The sequence below is a fragment of the Epargyreus clarus genome, unplaced genomic scaffold (genome assembly GCF_041222505.1).
Source record: "Epargyreus clarus isolate Ecla_fem2 unplaced genomic scaffold, WU_Ecla_fem_2.2 ptg000032l, whole genome shotgun sequence".
Classification (NCBI taxonomy): domain Eukaryota; kingdom Metazoa; phylum Arthropoda; class Insecta; order Lepidoptera; family Hesperiidae; genus Epargyreus; species Epargyreus clarus.
The window spans coordinates 9,848,237-9,868,730 of NW_027332237.1; the positions used below are offsets into that span (position 1 = coordinate 9,848,237).

The following is a 20,494-nucleotide window of genomic DNA, read 5'->3' on the forward strand; positions in this document are numbered from 1 at the left end:
AATTTATGGTTATTGGTTCATGATGGAGTCAATTATAAATTTACAAAATGATTTAGCGGCACGTGTTTACAAAAGTAAATTGAATTATAAAAAGTCTCCTAAGGAAAGAATTACACTAGAATACGTAAATGGAAGGTTAGAGGGTTTAGAACAGTTGTGGTCAAGGTTTATGTTAGGACACGAGGAGTTAGCTAAGAATTATCCACCCGATGTATTAAAAAAGTCTATATACGTCACTGGCGAGATGTATGACAAGGTAGAGGAAATTTATTTAGACTACAAATGTGAACTGCAATGCCAGTTATCAAAATTCCAAGTAAAATATAGTACACCATCTCATACAGCTCCCCCAATCTCAATAGCTAAATTACCCAAAATAAATATTCCATCGTTCTCCGGAAGTTATTCGGAATGGTGTTCGTTTAAGGAACTATTTAAATCGTTAATTATAAACAACAGTACTATAGATAACATTCAAAAATTGCATTATTTAAAGGGCTGTTTGTGGGTGAAGCAGAACAAATTCTTAGACACATTCCCATACAAGAAGAAAACTTTGAGCGATGTTGGGAATTACTTACAAAACGCTATGATAACAAACGATTTGTTTCTAATCATGCAATAAAACGATTGTTAAGTCAAAAGAATCTTATTAATGAGTCCGCAACCGGTTTAAAGTCTATTGTCGATACAACTGATGATTGCTTAGCTACCTTGAGTAATTTAGGGATAGATATTAGGAGCTGGGACATTTTAATCATACATATTCTTACTTTAAAGTTAGACCCAGAAACTCGTCGACAGTGGGAATTTAATATCGCTAGTTTATGTGAAGAATTGCCTACTTATGATCAATTTAAGAATTTCTTATTGACTAGGTTTAGAGCTTTAGAATTTCTAAATACCAAACCAACTCCTGCAGTTAGCCAACTTGTCAAAATTAAATCTTTACATGTAAAAAATGTTGTTTGTCCATATTGTACAAATGATCACAAACTGAGCTTTTGTAAAGAGTTCCAAAGAAAGTGTGTAGATGCCAGGCGTAAGTTTGTCTTTGACAATAATATATGTTTTAATTGTATGGGTGGTAGTCATTCGGCTAAGGACTGTCGGTCTCAGGTAAAGTGTTACATTTGCAAACGAAATCATCATTCGCTCCTGCATCCCAAGGGAAGGAGTCCTATGGTTACCAACAATAACAATGAAAATAACGGGTATGTTGCCTCTTCTTCAGGAAATGCTAATGGGGAAACCAATCCAACACCATTAGTATCTTGTTTTGCAAAGGATACAGTTCAGCAACAGGTGTTGCTCGCCACAGCACTAGTGGAGGCTACTTCCAGGAACGGAGTAGGATACAAGGTTCGCGCACTCTTAGACCAGGGGTCGCAGTCATCCTTTGTCACTGAGTCTACGGCACAGTATTTGGGTTTAAATAAAACTCTTATTAAAGGAAAAATAACTGGTCTTGGTGGAGATAAGCAAATTATTTCCAAGGCGATGATTACCATCGAAATCAAATCTTTGATTAATTCTGATGTCAGGATTCCGGTGAAGGCATATGTCCTCAAAAACATAACTTCTCTTCTTCCTACGAGAAAAGTTGAAAAATTGGATTGGCCAGAATTAAAGGAACTAGTTTTAGCTGATCCACAATTTGATGTTCCAAATCACATTGACCTTCTTTTAGGTGCAGAAACATACAGTCAAATACTACAAGAAGGCATGAAGAAAGGTCCGTTTGGTAATTTAATAGCACAGGCTACTAGTTTCGGTTGGATTCTCTCAGGTATGGTGAATCCATCAAATGATCCTATTTCGCAGATCCAAGTTATGCACTGTTGCACGGAAAGCAATGACATGCTCAAAAGATTCTGGGAACTTGAGTCAGACCAACGGCAACCTAAGGAAACCATGTTCACAGATAATGAAAAACGATGTGAACAATATTTCAAGGAAACAACTCAAAGGGATGAGGATGGCAGGTATATCGTACGTCTTCCATTCAGAAATGGTACTCCTGAAGTAACGGCTTCACGGGAAATAGCTGAAAAAAGACTGAAACTTTTAGAAAATCGTCTTAACAAGAACAAAACAATGAAAGCAACATATCAGGAAGTAATTGAAGAGTACTTACACTTAGATCACATGGAAGTGGTACCTAAGGATGAGATTGATAATGATAAATCAATTTATTTGCCTCATCACGCGGTGGTCAAAAATGACAGACAGACTACCAAAGTAAGGATCGTCTACGATGCATCATGCAAAGGGAAAAATAATTTATCATTAAACGATCAGTTGCTGGTTGGACCCAAGTTGCAACCAGAACTAAGGTGCATTGTGATGCAATGGAGGATTTCACCCATTTGTATGTCAGCCGACATAGCTAAAATGTATCGGCAAATAAAGGTCAACCAGCGGGATGCTGATTGTCAACGCATACTCTGGAGAGAAAATGATAAGGAAGAAATAAAAAGTTACCGACTTACCAGAGTCACCTTTGGTACGGCGTCAGCGCCTTATTTGGCAGTAAAGGCTCTTCAGCAAGTAGCACATGATCACGGTGTAAATTATCCTTCAGCAGCTGAAAATATACTCAAACATTTCTACGTAGATGATTTAATGACCGGTGTTAATAGCGTCGAGGAAGGAAAAACAGTATACAAGGAAATGAACGAACTACTAAGCAAAGCAGGTTTCGAACTACAAAAATGGCGCAGTAACAGCGATGAGCTGTTAAAAGTAATGAAAAGTATAGAAACAAAAGGGGACAATACTGGGAACCTGAAAATACAAGAAGATGATATTACAAAAATAATGGGACTTACCTGGGACCGAAGTGAAGACTCCTTTCGCTATGTTGTTAATCTGCCTGAGCTGAAAAAACCTGTAACGAAAAGAAGAATTATATCAGATATATCTCGTCTCTATGACCCACTAGGTTGGGTAGGACCAAGCATAATAATAGCAAAAATCATAATTCAAAAGCTCTGGCTAGCGGCACTTGATTGGGATGATAAGGTACCAGACAATATCTTAAATGAATGGTTGACTTACCGCGAAGAGCAGACCAACTTTAATAAATTACGTATACCTAGATGGCATGGCACGAACGTGAACGAGATTTGTCGTGAGATTCACGGTTTCTGCGATGCATCTAAGGTGGCATACGCAGCGGCAGTATACCTCCGTGTACTTGACTCAGCAGGAAAGGTGACTGTTACCTTGGTCACGGCCAAGACTAAAGTTGCACCTGTAAAAGTAGTTTCCATTCCAAGGTTAGAGCTATGCGGTGCCGTGTTACTTACCAGATTGTTGTTGGAAGTTGCACAGGTGATGAATGTGGAGAAGCACAACATTCATGCATGGACCGATTCGACCGTGGTACTAGCTTGGCTAAATGACCATCCAAGCAAATGGAATGTCTTTGTGGCGAATCGAGTGTCAGAAATTCTCAATAACTTGGAACCAACCACCTGGTGCCACGTATCTTCCAAACAGAATCCTGCAGATGGAGCATCTCGAGGTTTACACCCTTTGGAACTGGTGAACAATCAGTTATGGTTTCACGGTCCAGACTTTATATCTCGTGAGCCTATCATCTATCTCAGACCAAAAGAGGTTCAGACTGAAATGGAAGCACTTAAAACACACTGTGCTACGCTAGAAGAATCTACATGGGATAAATATTCTTCGTTAACGAAAACTGTACGAGTCATGGCATATTGCAGGCGGTTCATAGTCAATTGCAACAAAACAAGAGGACCTAAAATAACTATAAACTATCTTACAGCGAAGGAATTAAGAGATACATTAACAATCTGGATTAAAGAATGTCAATCGAACAACTTTAATGATGAAATTAAATTAGTAAAAGAAAATAAAAACTTACCTAAAGGCAGCAAACTTAAGACACTGAATCCATTTCTTGATAACGATGGTGTATTAAGAGTGGGAGGTCGACTGTCACACTCAAGGTTGAATATAAATAAGAAGCATCCAATAATAATACCAAGGCAGTCTCATCTGACGGAACTAATCATTTCTGATGCCCACAAACAAACACTTCATGGTGGACTACAATTGACTTTGGCATATATTCTAAGCAAGTATTGGATATTGGGCGGAAAACAATTAATAAAGTCACATAACAGACAATGCGTAACCTGTGTCAAAAACTCAGCAGTCACTAGAAATCCGTTGATGGGGCAAATGCCGGCTGCTCGTGTTACCCCAACTCGTCCATTTAGTCATAGTGGTGTAGATTACGCAGGGCCTATTCAAATCCGCACGACCAAGGGCAGAGGTCATAAATCCCATAAGGGATATATCTGCTTATTTATTTGTATGGCTACTAGGGCCATACATCTTGAAGTTGTGACTGATCTAACGACGGAAGGCTTCTTGCAGGCTTTCAAGAGGTTTGTAGCCAGACGAGGAAATTGCTCTCAGTTATGGAGCGACAATGGAACCAATTTTGTTGGGGCAGCAACCGAGTTACAAAAACGTTCTTCTGATGAGTACAGGCGTATGCATCAGGAGGTAGCTGAAGCACTGGCGATTAATCATTGCGAATGGCATTTCATACCGCCTCATTCGCCCAACTTTGGAGGTTTGTGGGAGGCTGGTGTGAAATCTGTAAAATACCATTTAAAGAGAGTCGTCGGTAATTCGACGCTGACATACGAAGAAATGGCCACGGTACTAGCCCAAATAGAGGCCTGCCTCAATTCTCGGCCAATGTTAGCTCTCAATGACCAACCAGATGATTTTACGTTATTAACACCAGGGCACTTTTTAATAGGTGAACCACCAGTGGCAGCACCTGATTATGATTTTGAAAAGTCAAATGTGAGCAGTCTGAAGAGATGGCAACATACCCAACGAATGTTACAAACATTTTGGCGACAGTGGTCGCAGGAATACTTAACTAAATTTTTACATCGGTATAAATGGACTGATCGCCAATCACAACCTTCCCTGGGCGATGTAGTAGTCATAAAGGAGGATCATTTGCCCCCATGCCGATGGCTTTATGGTCTAATAACTGCCACTCATCCAGGAGAAGACAAGGTTGTTAGAGTTGTATCTTTAAAAACTAAAACTGGAATTTTGAAACGACCTGTGTCGAAATTATGTTTCTTACCAATAGAAAAGTAAACTAATATTTTTTGTATGTGTAACAATATAATAAGTAAATTAGATTCTACATTCTAATTTTGCTGGACAATGTTTATGTATGTGCAAGTGCTTTAAAGGTACTCATTTAAGAAAGTTTTATGTAAATATTTAACCTTTGTATTTCCTAGATTCTCTATGGTGGGCGGTCGTAATTGTCGTAATATTGTTAATTTGTTATTAAAGGGCAAGGTCCATCTTGCCCTTGGTGGGCGGTATGTTCAATATTCAAATTTGTGTTCTATATTCAAATAATTTGTATGTGATAGTTCCGTAATATTCAACTAGATGGCGCTGCTAAAATAGCCGTTGAATCACGCTGTTGAGAACCTTTCGTAGATACTATAAGAGGCCGCTTGTAAATTTAATAAAATATATTCAGTGGAACATACAAGTGTGTTTTTATTACAAGTGTGGTTAGTAACAACCCCTCAACCCCCTCACCTCTCTCCGAGTTCGAACAGATGGGTAGAACGAGACTGTGCACTAAAGTGAGTTTTGTCCTGTAAGGTAAAAAAAAAATCAGACGATACAGGGACTGTAGCGTAGCATTCACCTTACGGCTTATTTCAATTATTTGCGCACGCCAGCACAAATTTGCATCCATAAGAAGACCAAGGTTCTTCACCGCATTAGAAAGGGGTATGACAGTATTGCCATACACAAGTGAAGGCAGTTTTGCAAAGTCCACTTTAGTCACGAGTTTCGGACTACCCATCACTATCCCCTGACATTTCATCGGATTGACAGCAACGCCATACCGTAAGTATCCATAAAATTTAAACTTTAGTAATATAAGATCGGGTACATAAGCATCAACTTAAACTTTAGTCATATAAGAGTACATAGGAAAAAAATGCCTCCACTATTTCTAACTTTTTGGCATTGTAGTTTATCTCAATACCATCAAAATTCAGTTTTATTTTTAAGGGCAAATAATTAATTTATTTTTCACAATTTAATTTCTTTAATTAACATTGTAATATTCATCTGAGTACAAAAAAATTCGCAATATTTCTTTGAAACGAAATGAACAATGGTTTTGTAATAATTCCATTTGACTGCTAGCTGGAAGGTATTGCATAAACAGTTGGAATTCGAAATGTTTAAACCAAAAATAGTTCTCGGTATATTTGGAATTACTTTAAAAGTATTAATATAACTATTGCATGAATTTGGAATGTGATAGGACCCTTTGTGGTTCGACTCCGGCGGCACGACTATTTCTGCTCAATAACAGCAGGATTAAGCGTTGTTGTGTTCTGGTTTGAAGGGCGTGGTAACGAAGACATACTTTTCCGATGCGTTCCAGCTTAGTACTCAGGGGTAGCGGCGTATCTGTGGCCGACCTCAGATAGGAATATCTAATCCTATCTGGGGTTGATTACAGATGTCCATGGGCGGCAGTAGCCACTTACTATCAGGTGGACTGCATGCTCGTCTGCTACTCCTATATTATAAAAAAATAGATAGGTCTCCAATCTTATCTAGTGTTGATTATAGAAGCTTATTGACGGCAGTGGGTATTGGGTGGCCTGCCCCTGTAGTTCCGGGACTAGAATAGGGCTACGGTAACCCCTGTCTGTCGTAAGAGGCGACTAAAAGGGGGCTTCCGGGGTTGCGGGCGGCAAGAGTGGGAGCTCGAACAGTCCAGTAAGCGATTCCGGGAAGGACGGCCGTATGTGTGGTCGCATACCGTCGTGAACACCAGATGGTGCGGGACGAGCGAAAACTGCTCCCCCAGGGCAGAGCATTATCGGGGCATCGCGCTTGGAGGACTCCGGTTGTGTTCAGTCGGAGATCCCGGAGTTTTCCAACAATCGTAGAGGACGGCCACCGGGGGGCTTAGTGCGGTAAAAATCCAACATAACCCGGCGTCGCTCCCACGTCATCGGGTACCATTTGAAGGTTTCCCCCTCGTGAACAAAAAAAGGGGTGGACTGCATGCTCGTTTGTTACATCTATATCATTAAAATGTGACTAATATTGAAGTTAGTGTTAAACTAAGACCTAAGAATCTTAAGACTAAAGAACTAATACATTCTTAAGAGAAATCTTTATAATCTGCATTCAGACGCTCGTTAGCTGCAGATTACGTTAAGCTCGTCCAACGAGCTTAATGACCTTCAACGAAAGCTTTACCAGTCGTTACTTTTACCCTATTAACACACTTTGATGAATGCATGTAGTAATTTTATTAGACAAATAGACATTTAAAAACCAATTTCAAGGCGAGCTTAATGACCTTCATCGAAAAGATTTTTAGATGTAAGCTTTACTAGTAGCAACTTTTACTCTATTAACATGAATGATATAGATTGAAATAAATGTAATAATATTATAAATAGAAATCTTATCATAAATTAAAAAAAAATCTTATTAAATGTATGTTATATATAACAATATACATCAAAATTGGTGGTAGAGTCAGTATGGTATGAGGTGGTGTACAGATAGTAGAACCCACTGGGGTTTAACTCCTAATAACTTAGTCCACAATGGTAGCAGCGCATCTGTGGCCGAACAGGCAGGAATCTAATCTTACCTGGGGGCCTACCACCATCTTTTGAAAATCATCATAGTTCAGGAAAGTTTTATTTCCTCCTTAAAACAGTAAAATATTCCGTCATACACAGTTAAACAAACCCTTATTAATTTTTCTCTTATCCATTGTATAAAACCAACTGAAATTGTCATATTTTGCTAAAAAGTTAAATTTCCTGCAAAAAAAGTAAAAGTATGATTAAAACAATATTGTTTTAAGAGATGGTATTAACCCCCTAAGGTTGAATACAGATGACCATGGGCGACACTATCCACTTTCAGGTGGAAGGGATGCTCGTCTTCTATTCTACATTATAAAAAAGGTACCACCGCCGCATCCATTTCTTGCGTGAAGCAGTTCTTGTGTTTTGGTGGAAGAGTGTGGTTGCTGAGTGACTGACTTACATGAAGTGACTACCTTAGGCTCAGGTGTGACAAAATATCCGTGCTTCACGTAATAAAATTGTTCCTATCTAAAATAATAAGTTTAATAATTTGGAGCCATAATACCTACTACCGTGATTCGTTTCTCGTGTGCCGTTTTTATGTGTGTTCCGTGTGTCGTTTTGGTGTCGATCAAAAGAAAAATATATTTCCAGTTTCTTACTGCCGGCGCCGATGTCATGCCGGTACCGTGTCGTGTTGTGTCACGTGTAAAACAGCTCGTTAAACGTCTAATAATAATTATTAAAATCCGAACTATAAACAAAAGAGAAAGAGATTTTGAAAATATGCATCCGAGACTTTAATTAACTCTAGATTACGCTAAGCTCGTTCAATGAAGTCTAATGACCTTCAAGAAAGCTTTATTGAGCCAAGCTTTATAGGCAAGACGTTTTTCTATGCGAAGGCTATAATTCTAAAGTTCCAGAGTACTATTTCTTGTTTTTTTTTTCGTTAGTTAAGTTAGTTGGTTATAGATGTCCATAGGAGGCAGGGACCACTTACCCTCAGGTGAAATGCAAACCCCTTTTGACATCCCTGTATTTCAAAGAAAAGACGAGCATTAATTTCTAAAATCATCCCCTAAGTGCTAAATAGGGGATGAAAGGTAGCATGAAAGAGGTTAATTATAAGTTTGCAGCCCCGCAACGCAAATAAGCTCAAGCTCGAAATAAGCTGAAAGCGCCTGGAAAATGTAATTGGCTTAGCCTTAACTGGATATCCCAGGGGGTAATGAGTTTACGGATGCTTAAGTAGACGTAGAGTATAGGGTGATCTTTAATAACTTTTTTTATAGTATAGGAGTAGCAGACGAGCATGCAGTCCACCTGATGGTAAGCTACTGCCGCCCATGGACATCCGTAATCAACCAGATAGGATTCGATATTATTGAGGTCGGCCACAGATGCGACGCTACCCTGTAAAGTATGTCTCCCTTATCACACCCTTCAAACCAGAACACAGCAGCGTTTAACACTGCTGTTGTGAGGCAGAAATAGATGTGGCGATGGTGCCTCCGAAGTCGAACCTCAAAGGCTTCTACCAACAACTTTTGGTTGATGGGGTTGATGTTGGAACCAAATGTAGTTCGACTACGAAGACACTAGCGTATTTTTTTTCTCTCATACTGCAGTGTTAAGTGTTACTGTATTTCGATTTGAAGGATGTAAGGAGATACTTATTGGAGGCATCCTAACTTAGTCCTCAGGGGAAGCTACGTGTTTGTGGTCAAACGCGGCAGTATCCACTTACCATCAGGTATTGAATTAAAGATTTCTCGAGAAAAAAATGTATTTTCCAAAATTACTTATCGGAGGTGTTCCAACTTAGTCATCAGGAGAAGCTACCTTTCTGTGGTCGATTGCAGCAGTATGCATCATGTTTGTGTATTCAAACACAACGATTTCTCAACAAAAAAATGTTTTTCTTTTACATATAGGTATATTGAATCTATACAAATTCTTATTAAAACTGCTGCAATTAATTAAGAAGAAGTAGAAGCCAGACATAAAAATGTGGTCTAAATAAGAAAAAATAAATAAGTAATGCTTTATTTTCAAAAAATACGAGAAATTTGATATAAATTTTGGCTGCAATTAAATTGTTATCTTAATTAAATTTCAACAATTTTAAAAGTTAACAGCTTTGGTTACATAATGACTTATGAATAGAAGCATATAATATTTTATTTCGTATTTCACCTACAAGAAAGTATGAACAATAAAAAAAAAATACTTTTTATTAGTTAAAACAAATCTTTATAATTTTATATTTTCACAAATTATTTATTATAATGTTATTTTAAGGAGTTTTCTTATCTATTTTTATAATCTTTGATATATTTTTATTTTGACATAACTTAACAAATAAAAGATTTTTCTCCCATGAAAAGTTCTACCTTTATTACTAAAACAGTAAGGTTTAACCCGAAGCAACTGTACGCCATCGAAATCCAGTTAACAGAATTCCCTATCGATTTTCGGTAAACTTACCAACAGCTTAAAGCTCGACTTTAGCTGAGCTTATTGGCTTAGACTTAACGCGAATTTGCCGGCAGGTAATCAGGTAAGGTTTAGTGTGATGAAATAGCGACTTGATAATGTTGCATAATACATGATTGTAAGCACCACTGTCACATTAATTACACTAAAACGGCGCAAAGAGTAGAGTAGTGATTACGAATAGAAAATATGTGTGAAGTGTTTTGAAGGTGGAAGAACCCTTTGTGGTTCGACTCCGGCGGCACCACCGCGACACCCATTTCTGCCTAATAACAGCAGTGTTAGGCGCTACTGTGTTCCGTATTGAAGGGTGTGGTAAGGGAGACAGACTTTTCCGAGGCGTTCCAGCTTAGTCCTCAGGGGTAGTGGCGCATTTGTGGCCGACCTCAACTACTGGGTCTGCAAACGAGCATGTAGTCCACCTGATGGTAAGTGGCTACTGCCGCCCATGGACAACTATAATTTACTTCCGATAATATTAGATTCCTGAGGTAAGAAATGCGCCACTACCCCTGAGGACTAAACTGGAACGCCTCGAATAAGTATGTCTCACCTTCCACACCCTTCAAACCAGAACTCAACAGCGCTTAACACGGCTGTTATTAGACAGATATAGTATTTTTTTTCATTTTCTTAATCTTTATTGCATCATGCAGTTATCACATGCATATAAAGGTGTTACAAATTTTGATACAGTGGCATGAAACCCTGTAAGGGTGTAGCAATTTAAATTAATTATAAGTAAACGTACTAAGCTAATATTACAATAATTTATAATTTTCAATTAGGATTCGTTAATATACAGTTTACATTTTCGTATGGTGACACCTAGCTATAGTTACAATTTCAAATGCATTAAAATGATAAATAATACAATGTCAAAATTGGTAGATTATTACTTAAATATTGTTTAGAAGGAGTTCTATATGTGTATAAGAAGATGTAGTCTTTGGTTTTGTCTTTGACTTTTAAAAATAATATATTGATTTTTTTTTGTTTTAAGAGTTCGAAATAAAATGGATTCAGCGACAGTTTGACATGTTTGTCTTCTTTTAATATTTTTTATAAATCCCCAACAAATATTAATATGGAATAAATAGTATTATTATATAGATTTGATAGAATATTGATGGAATAGTTAAAAATAATTATTATTTTTTTATTTTATATAAATTAATTGAAATTAAATTAGATAGGAATAGATTGTATTAGGTCCCATATTCAATGTTTAGATTCTAAGTTATTAATGTTAATTAAGATATTCTTTAAGAGAGTAATAGCATTTTGATACCAAGAATGATTTAAATTTATTAGTAAATGTCGGAAAATAATCTTCAGATTGAATTTCCTCTGGAAGCTTGTTAAAATTTTTTATGCACATTGAATCGGGTCCTGATCCATATAGTCATGTTACATTTCGGTAAATGGTTGTAGCGGTGTTGCCATAGAAGTCGAACTAGGAAAGGTTTTCCAAGTTATTTAAAAATGGATATCATTTTGACCCTTTTATTTGCAAAATACAGACTTCATAAATCATTCTTTATAAGATAGTAGAGATTTAATATGCAGAAAAATCTTTTGAAAATTAAATCCCCATTTAAATACTTATATAAACCCTTTGTACATCAACCAACTCTAACAGACTGAAATTATCAGTCTAAAACGAGCTCATCTATTTAAAATGTCACTAAATCGAAGCTTAGTTCGGTTTAAGCTTATCTGCTCGACAACGCCCGATAAATAGTTTATTTGCTTCGGTGCGCTTCGCTGAGAATACTTAATTAATCTAAGATTAGTTTAACATGATATCACTTAATAAGCTTGGGTTTTGAATTATGCATTGACGTCATGAACGGAAGCGTTCATTGGGCCCTTCTTTATTACATCTAACACCGGTACGACATTTTTTCATTGGACTCTTCATTAGGACGACACGACATCGGCATGGCAATGGAAATGTAAATAATTTCTACGTAGAATTACATAATTGTACTAGACATAATATGACTTACAAATTTATGATGGGGTCACGTTACTTTATTACAGTCCTCATATAGCCACCTTCCATATCATGTTAATTATATTGCGTTGTCATCCGATCTGCTCTTGTTTAACTAAATGGGATACCAGGAATTGGGTACCTTACTAAAGTCCATTATAGATAGACACCGAGATTTCTCCAGCGGCACCACCGCCACAGATATTGAAGGTGGTAGAACCCTTTGTGGTTCGACTCCGGCGGCACCACCGCCACAGATATTTCTACCTAATAACAGCAGTGTTAGGCGCTGCTGTGTTCCGGTTTGAAGGGTGTGGTAAGGGAGACAGACTATTCCGAGGCGTTCCAGCTTAGTCCTCAGGGGTAGCGGCGCATCTGTGGCCGACTTCAGGTAGGAATATATAATCCTATCTGGGGTTGATTACAGGTGTCCATGGGCGGCAGTAGCCACTTACCATCAGGTGGACTGCATGCTCGTCTGCTTCTCCGTAATTAAAAAAAAAAGAAGATAGTTGTAAATAAATAAAAGATTGTAAAAATAAGGCTGAAATTCATACTAATAGGCGATCATAGATTTATCGATTAAAAAGGTCCCGGTCAAAGGTAATTTCAGCTTTAGCTCAACATAACCCGGTAAATCCGAGCGAGTTCAGTACCCTTACCATGAGTTTTCAAAACATCCCACAATTTTTCGTTACGTTTACTCAATCCATTATTCTGTACCGTTAGCATCAGAAGACTGAGTAAACGTAACAATAAGTAAGTGCTCAAGTCTTTTTGTCTGCTTCACATGTTCGCAAAAAAGAGCAACAAAACAAAGCGCCATTTTATCAATTTAGACATTTAATGTTACGTAACTGACACTTTAATTCTGATACAATCCGCTAGGGGCGCTGATTGGAATTTGTATGGGCAAATACGTAAACAAATACCAAAACAGTCATATTTGTCAAAACGTAAAAACTCATGGTAAGGGTACAGCTTGTTACGCAGAGAATGCTTAACTAACCTTGAGATTAGTTACTAAAATTCTGTTACTAAACTGTGTGTTTATTTGGTTGGCGAATCGTAGTTATGCAAGTTACTTTACGCTTAAATGAGCCTAAACTCGATGAAATTGCGTTGTTTCATTACAGAGATAATAATTAAAGCCACTTTTCAGTACCATCGTATGAATTTAGATATCGTCTCGGACCAGAATGCTTGGAAAAAAATCAAATCAAATCAATCTATTTGTGAATAAGATTATTGTGAGTTGTTACACATTTTTGTTACATAGTCGTTTTGTTAGAAGCGTTGGTTCGTTTGTTAGAAGCAAACAAACCAAAAATCGATGGGGTTGCCTTGTTTTTTACAACGTTTGTAAAAATCAGGCCTTGCTCAGGCTAAAATTCATACTAATAGCCTGTCATAGCTCTATCGATTTATAGATTAAAAAGGTCCCGGTCAAAGTTCAGCTCAGCTTAAGCTCAACATAACCCGGTAAAGCCGAGCGAGTTCAGCTTGTTACGTCGCAGAGAATGCTTAACTAACCTTGAGATTAGTTACAAAAATACTGTTACTAAGCTGTGAAAGTTTATGCAATTTAATTAATGCTTCAACGTGTTTCTGTGGAGTCGAGATGTTGAGAATTTTAGTTTACTTAAGCCTATCGTAGGCATTGTCAACCCGTATCTGTTCCACTGTTGGGCACGTGTTTCCACTCAGAATAAAAATAGTTTAGACAGTCCATCGTGTAGGCAAATTGTGTATTAGTAGACTTTACGTATCTTTCAAAAGTATTTTATAACAGTCTCACACGGGCGGGATCCTCGCGATGTGATAATAAATTTGTTATATGCACTTAATTCCGAAAAGAATGAGATTAAGATTTAAAATCTAGGCTTTAAACACTAATACTACAATTTATACTAATAAGCTACTCTATCGATGCTTAGATTAAAAATTTCCTAGCGTCAGCTTCAGTTGAGCTAAAGTTCAACGTAACCCGGTAAAGCCGAGCGAGTTCAGCTTGTGATTACAGGGATAATAATTAAGGCCACTTTTCAGTTCCATCGTAAGAATTTAGATATCATCTCGGACCAGAATGCTTGGAAAAAAGAAGCAAACGAATCAAAACTCGATGGGGTTGTTCGTTTTTTACAACGTTTGTAAAAATCAGGCCTTGCTCAGGATAAAATGTATACTAATAGCCTGTTATAGCTGCTCTATCGATTCGTAAATTAAAAAATTCCTAGCGTCAGCTTCAGTTCAGCTTAAGCTCAACATAACCCGGTAAATCCGAGCGAGTTCATCTTGTTACGCAGAGAATGCTTAACTAATACGAAATTACGAAAATTCTGTTACTAAGCTGTGCTAGGTTTATTTGGTTCGTGAACCGTTATGAAAATAAGGTATGCTTAAATGTGACTGTGGAGTAGTTGAGTTGAAAATTTTAGTTTACTTGAACGTGATTGCGTATACGTATCACTTTTATTACCCGACTGCCAAGGAAAGGTTATGTTTTTCGCGCGTATCTTGTATGTTTGTCTTTCTTTATTTGATCCGATCTAACAAACGGCTGGATGAATTTCAACAGTTAAGGTGTCATTATATTTGTCTCAATGACCCGAGTGTCCTTAGATAGGTATTAGTAAAAAAAAATCAAAATGGCGGATTTTTGGCGCGAAATAGTAACACATTTAAAAAAAAAAGTTAACCGAACCTATCGAGTAGGGTATCAAATGAAAGGAAATTAAACGGAGATTATAAAAACATATTTGTATATATATAAAACAGCAAGGTGACTGACTGACTGACGAACTAAATGACTTTTTCATATTTTAGAAATCAACGTAAAGCCTAAACCAAGGATCTTACAGTTCTCAAATTTTGCACAAAGGTTCACTATATAGCGTGAATAAGTACTAAGAAAGGCATTTTGGAAATTCTTCCCTTAAGAGGGTAAAATAGGGGAAAACAGTTTTTTTGAAATCCTTTAATTTTGAAGCAAATACTATAAAATATTATATTTGGCTTTCTGGATAGGAACAAAGACGCACTTATTTATCCCCCTCCGAAAAATCAACCCCGTAAAGGGTAAAATAAGGGTTAAAAGTTCATTTGAACAATCGTCAATTTTGAAGCAAACACTATGAAATTTTGTATTAGGCTTGTTGGATAAAAATAATGAAATTCTACCTTTAACGAGGTAAAATAATGACCGAAACTTTATTTACTAAAGTTATATACCGTAAATGGTGGATTTTGTCACGAAATAGTAACACGTTTTAAAAAAGTTAACCAAACCTATCGAGTAGGGTGTCAAAATAAAGGAATTTAAGAGGAGATTACACATACATTATATAATATATCTTATATATAAAATTCTTGTGTTAGTAACCGTACTCCTTCCGTACGAAACAGGTTTACCGATTTTCACCAAATTTTATATACATATTATATAGGTCTGAGAATCGGCCTATCTATTTTTTTACCGCTAAGTGATTTTTTTTTTTTTTTTTTTTTATAATATAAGAGTAGCAGACGAGCATGCAGTCCACCTGATGGTAAGTGGCTAATGCCGCCCATGGACATCTGTAATCAACCCCAGATAGGATTAGATATTCCTACCTGAGGTCGGCCACAGATGCGCTGCTACCCCTGAGGACTAAGCTGGAACGCCTCGGAAAAGTCTGTCTCCCTTACCACACCCTTCAAACCGGAACACAGCAGCGCCTAACACTGCTGTTATTAGGTAGAAATAGGTGTGGCGGTGGTGCCGCTGGAGTTGAACCACAAAGGGTTCTACCACCTTTTGATGAGGACTTTTGATGATGACCTTTTGATTTTTTTTGATGAGGGTTATTCACCCTTAACATTTTTTATTTATATGGAAACACAACGTTTGCCGGGTCAGCTAGTACATATATACTCGTATATACACATCGAGATGACTGTCTGACTAAATGAGTACGTTACTGTGCCAGAGATCAACGCAAAGGGAAACCGCTGAACTTAAGCGTGCAGGAATTTTACACATAGGTTCTTTATATAGCGTAAATGAGCACTACGAGGATAAAATAGGTTAATATTGTTTGAACATCTTTTGTTTTGAAGCAGACACCTACTACGAAACTTTGTATTTGGCTTTCTGGATAAAAATAATGAAATGCCTATTTCACTGCTTTTGGAAATTCTACTTCAGCCTCTTTGGTGCAGTCGGGTTTTTGATTTTTTAAATTAATTACTTGTTATATTTGAGATCCATGCTCAGTCAGTCAGTCTCAGTCAGTCATTCTGATGCCTGCATTTTGAATCTTGAGTTCAAAGTCATTATTCCTAAGACCTTGGTCCATGTATTAAAATCTAAGTCCTAAGTCTTCACTAATAAGCCCTGATCTTAGCCCTGAGAAATTATTGAAATATTTAATCAACAACAACAAACATATAATTATTAATAATAACTGAAACTAGTGCCAATTTAATAAAGATAAACTAAAATTGCAAATTTAAATTAGAAATTCTGAGAAATTTATGTCTGTGTTCTGATGTACTTTTGAATTTTGATTTCAATTTCGAAAATTCATACACGAGAACCACAAGCGTATAACTTTCTGGTCATAGTTAACGCCATACAAATTGTAGTTCCGAGTGACAAAGTTTGAGCTCGTGACTAAACTTGCTATATCTTGACTGAGTGGTTTCAGTTGATTCACTCGATCAAATTTGAACGCTGAATTTTGTATGCACCGCGATGGAAATAGATGGTAAATTCTTTTAGATATTTTTGTTAAAATGGTACTCATTTTATGTTTTACGCTATCAAATATAAAAGTTGTAAATATATGATAGGAGTAATATTATTTAAACATATCACTTGCACTAGCAAAAATAAATAAAAATCTTTATAACCGCTCTTCTTTGGAATAGATTTTTAGGGTGGTAGAAATCTTTGTGGTTCGATTATGATTTTTTTTAAATAATATAGAAGTTGCAGACGAGCATGTAGTCCACCTGATGGTAAATGACTACTGCCACCTATGGACATCTGTAATCAACCCAAGACAGGATTAGATATTCCTACCTGAGGTCGGCCACCCATGCACCGCTACCCCCGACTAAGCTGGAACGCCTCAAAAAAGTATGTCCTTACCACAGCCTACAAAATGAAACACAGCAGCGCCTAACACTGCTGTTATTAGGCAGATATAAGTGTGGTGGTGGTGCCGCCAGAGTCGAATCACAAAGGGTTCTACCACCTTCGATTATGATATCTACTTCTGTCTAATAACAACATTTTAAGCGCGTTTGTATTCTAGTTTGAAAGGTATGAAGGGGGACATACTTATCCGAGGCATTCTTGTTTAGTCTTCAGAGTTAGGTTTGTAGGTAGGTTGCCAACCTGTTTCAACGTTCGTAAGAGTCTAATCGGGAATTGATTACAGATGCCAATGGGCGACAGTATCCATTTACTATCAGAACATGCTCCTTTGCCAGGTCAATATTAAAAATATAAATCATCGACTACAGCTGACACTAAAAATAAAATTAAGTTTAGATTAAAACTACTTCGCAACAATCAATAAGTTGACTCTACGACTCTCTCTCGTAAAGTCAACTTACCCTGAAGATGCTCCGTTTTGGAGCGAAACACGTGTTGCTGGTGGTATGTATGGTGGTGTATATTTTTAATATTTTGCATCTGCACGCATCCTTTGAGGGAAGGAGGGTGGTACATACTGCATGGTTTAAAATATATACCATCATACATATTTGTAGCGGATTGTTGCGAAGTAGTTTTAATCTTAACTTAATAACATGGATTTCCGCAAAGTAACGCCTAATACAATTAACTATCTAAAAATAAAACTGATATGTACCACAGAACATACATTATGTATATATGGTTACTTTTACCAACATCTGTTTGATATCCTGTATGTACTCGAGAGTCCCCTAAGGGTGTGCGAAAGCTCAGATCAAACCAACCTATTTCAGGTAAAACTGTGTTCCCTGTAGGATTTGCACACTTTATGCCACGATATACACGTCACGGAAAATTCGTGGAAGCAAAGTAAAATGTTGCTCCGTTTTTTGAAAAAATAGAAGTAAATAACAATAGGAAAATAGGGAAAAATTCTAGGGTCCTGTGTTTATTAAAACTATTATAAGAACTTTTTAGGTAGAATTTTATTTAGGCTTTTTTGAAACTATTTTATTTTTGTTTTTTGTTTCACGTTAGTCAAAAAGATTCAAACTATTTAATTAAAAACTTAATCCTTTAAATTACAATTTTAAAATATTTTTTCTATGTCAAATTTAAAATAGTCTAGTCGTTTGTTTTAAAATTATAATTTTAAATAAACTTAGACCAATAAATTAAATAAGCCTATTTATTAGTTTTAAAACTTAACTAATAATAATTGGTTTTCGTTCATTTACGTTTGTTTTGTGTAACTTTTGGGAAAAGGGAAACTCCAATGAAATTATTGACTATCCCAACACAACTTCTCTGTTTTCACAATTCACTTTGTTTTGAACAATTGTTTATTTCGTGTAATAAGTGTTATTAATACCTTCCTGATCTCCTTCCAGTATATAATAAGAGTACCCGCGTGGCGGAGCGGTCAGGTACCATACCTGTCTGACGCGCAAAGGGTCCCGGGTTAGATCCCCGGCCAGACAGATTTCTGTTTCTGGGTCTGGGTGTTTGTGTATTTGTCTATGTGTGTCCATGGCACCCACGACACAGGGAATCCTAGTGTGGGGATGTGAGTGTAAGTAAGTGGGGCGTTTATTTATTTATATTATAAGAGTAGAGAATTACTATAAAAACATAAAATCCAACTAAAAATATAGCTTACATCACGACTACAATTTAGATGAATCCAATGACACCTGTACAAAATCCGTCAATCCGTTTAGCCTGCGGCACATGCCAAAGAGTGAGACATAAATACGCTTAAAAAACATGACCCTTTGCAGTTGGGTGAAAAAACGGACTTTTTAATAAAAGCAATAAAAGTATCGAGCTTATATCTAGTGACATTAAACTATTCAATTCAGTGTATGTGAAATAAATACAAATTACTATTAGATTCAGTGTCAACTATCAAGATTTCCAACTTTCAAGTGACTTGACTCGCAGTGTTCAATATCACTCTCCAAAGACAGACTCGAGAGATACTTTAATTCAACACTTAAAGACAGTCAGTGATCTATTTGTATTTGAATAGCACGATGCATTAATTCTGTGACATTTGACTAGAAACTATCTTACAGCTTACAATAACTGGTCTAAAAATTTGGTTATTCAAATGGTAAACAGTCTTTTTTTTACGAGGGGGAAACCTTCAAAAGGTACCCGACGTTATGGGTGTGACGCCGGGTTATGTGGGAGTTTACCGCAGTAAAACACCCCCGGTGGCCGTCGTCGGCGCTGCGTAGAGGACTCCGGGATCTCCAAAGGAACGCAACCGAAGTCTTCTAAGCGCATAGCCCCGTCGGGCTTCGCCCAGGTGAGCTTGTCGCTCGCCACACCGTCTGGTGTGTACAACGGTATGCGACCACACGTACAGCCGTCCTTCCCGGGGTCGCTGACGGGCGGTTCGAGCTCCCACTCTTGCCACCCGCAACCCCGGAAGCCCCCTTTTAGTCGCCTCTTACGACAGGCAGGAGATGCCGTAGTCCTATTCTACTCCCGGAACGTCTTAGCCTAATGCTTTGAAATTCGGCTTTAAATTGGGGAACTAGAGTTCAAATCTCGGGAATCCATATCTGATTTTCTCAAAGTTACTTATAAGGGTACAAAAATTAATTGCCATTTGCTTTAAGGGCGAAAGAAATGCCTTAACTTCTGTCTTTCGGATAAACAAGTTCCTAATAGTATAGGACTTGGCCTGACTATGGCCTGAACCCATATGACAGTAATAGGTTGACGAGTATTGTTTTTTTTTCATATGGGAGTAGCAGACGATCATGAAGTCCACCTGATGATAAGTGGCTATGGATATCTGTAATGAACCCCAGTTAGGATTAGATATACCTGAGGACGGCCACAGATACGCCGCTACCCCTGAGGACTAAGCTGGAACGCGTCGGAAAAGTATGTCTCCCTTACCACACCCTTCGAACCAGAACACAGCAGCGCTTGTCACTATCAATAGGCAGAAGTGGGTGTGGCGGTGGTGCCGCCGGAGTCGAACCACAAAAGGTTCTACCACCTTCAAATTCTTTGTTTTTAACATGTTTACATTATTATTTACTTTATTTAAATTACTTAGTCATTTGTTTTGCAAATTGCGTATAATGTTTAGATTGCACAATTTAATAAATCTATAGATAC

At 37.3% G+C, this 20,494-nt stretch overlaps 2 protein-coding genes across 2 annotated transcripts in view; both read left to right on the forward strand.

Moving 5' to 3' along the window:
- The window catches only part of LOC140755162 (contactin-4), a 189,116-nt gene that overhangs the window by 3,227 nt on the left and 165,395 nt on the right, over positions 1 to 20,494 (forward strand). The gene's annotated exons all lie outside the window — the stretch shown is intronic.
- On the forward strand, positions 1,183 to 5,163 carry LOC140754979 (uncharacterized). The gene has a single exon (XM_073090140.1). It carries the CDS (start codon positions 1,183 to 1,185, stop codon positions 5,161 to 5,163), a length of 3,981 nt encoding a protein of 1,326 aa, XP_072946241.1.

What these genes read in the sequence shown, in the direction of transcription:
- LOC140754979 (XM_073090140.1), top strand. Translation starts at nt 1,183, where the DNA reads ATGGTTACCAACAATAACAATGAAAATAACGGGTATGTTGCCTCTTCT.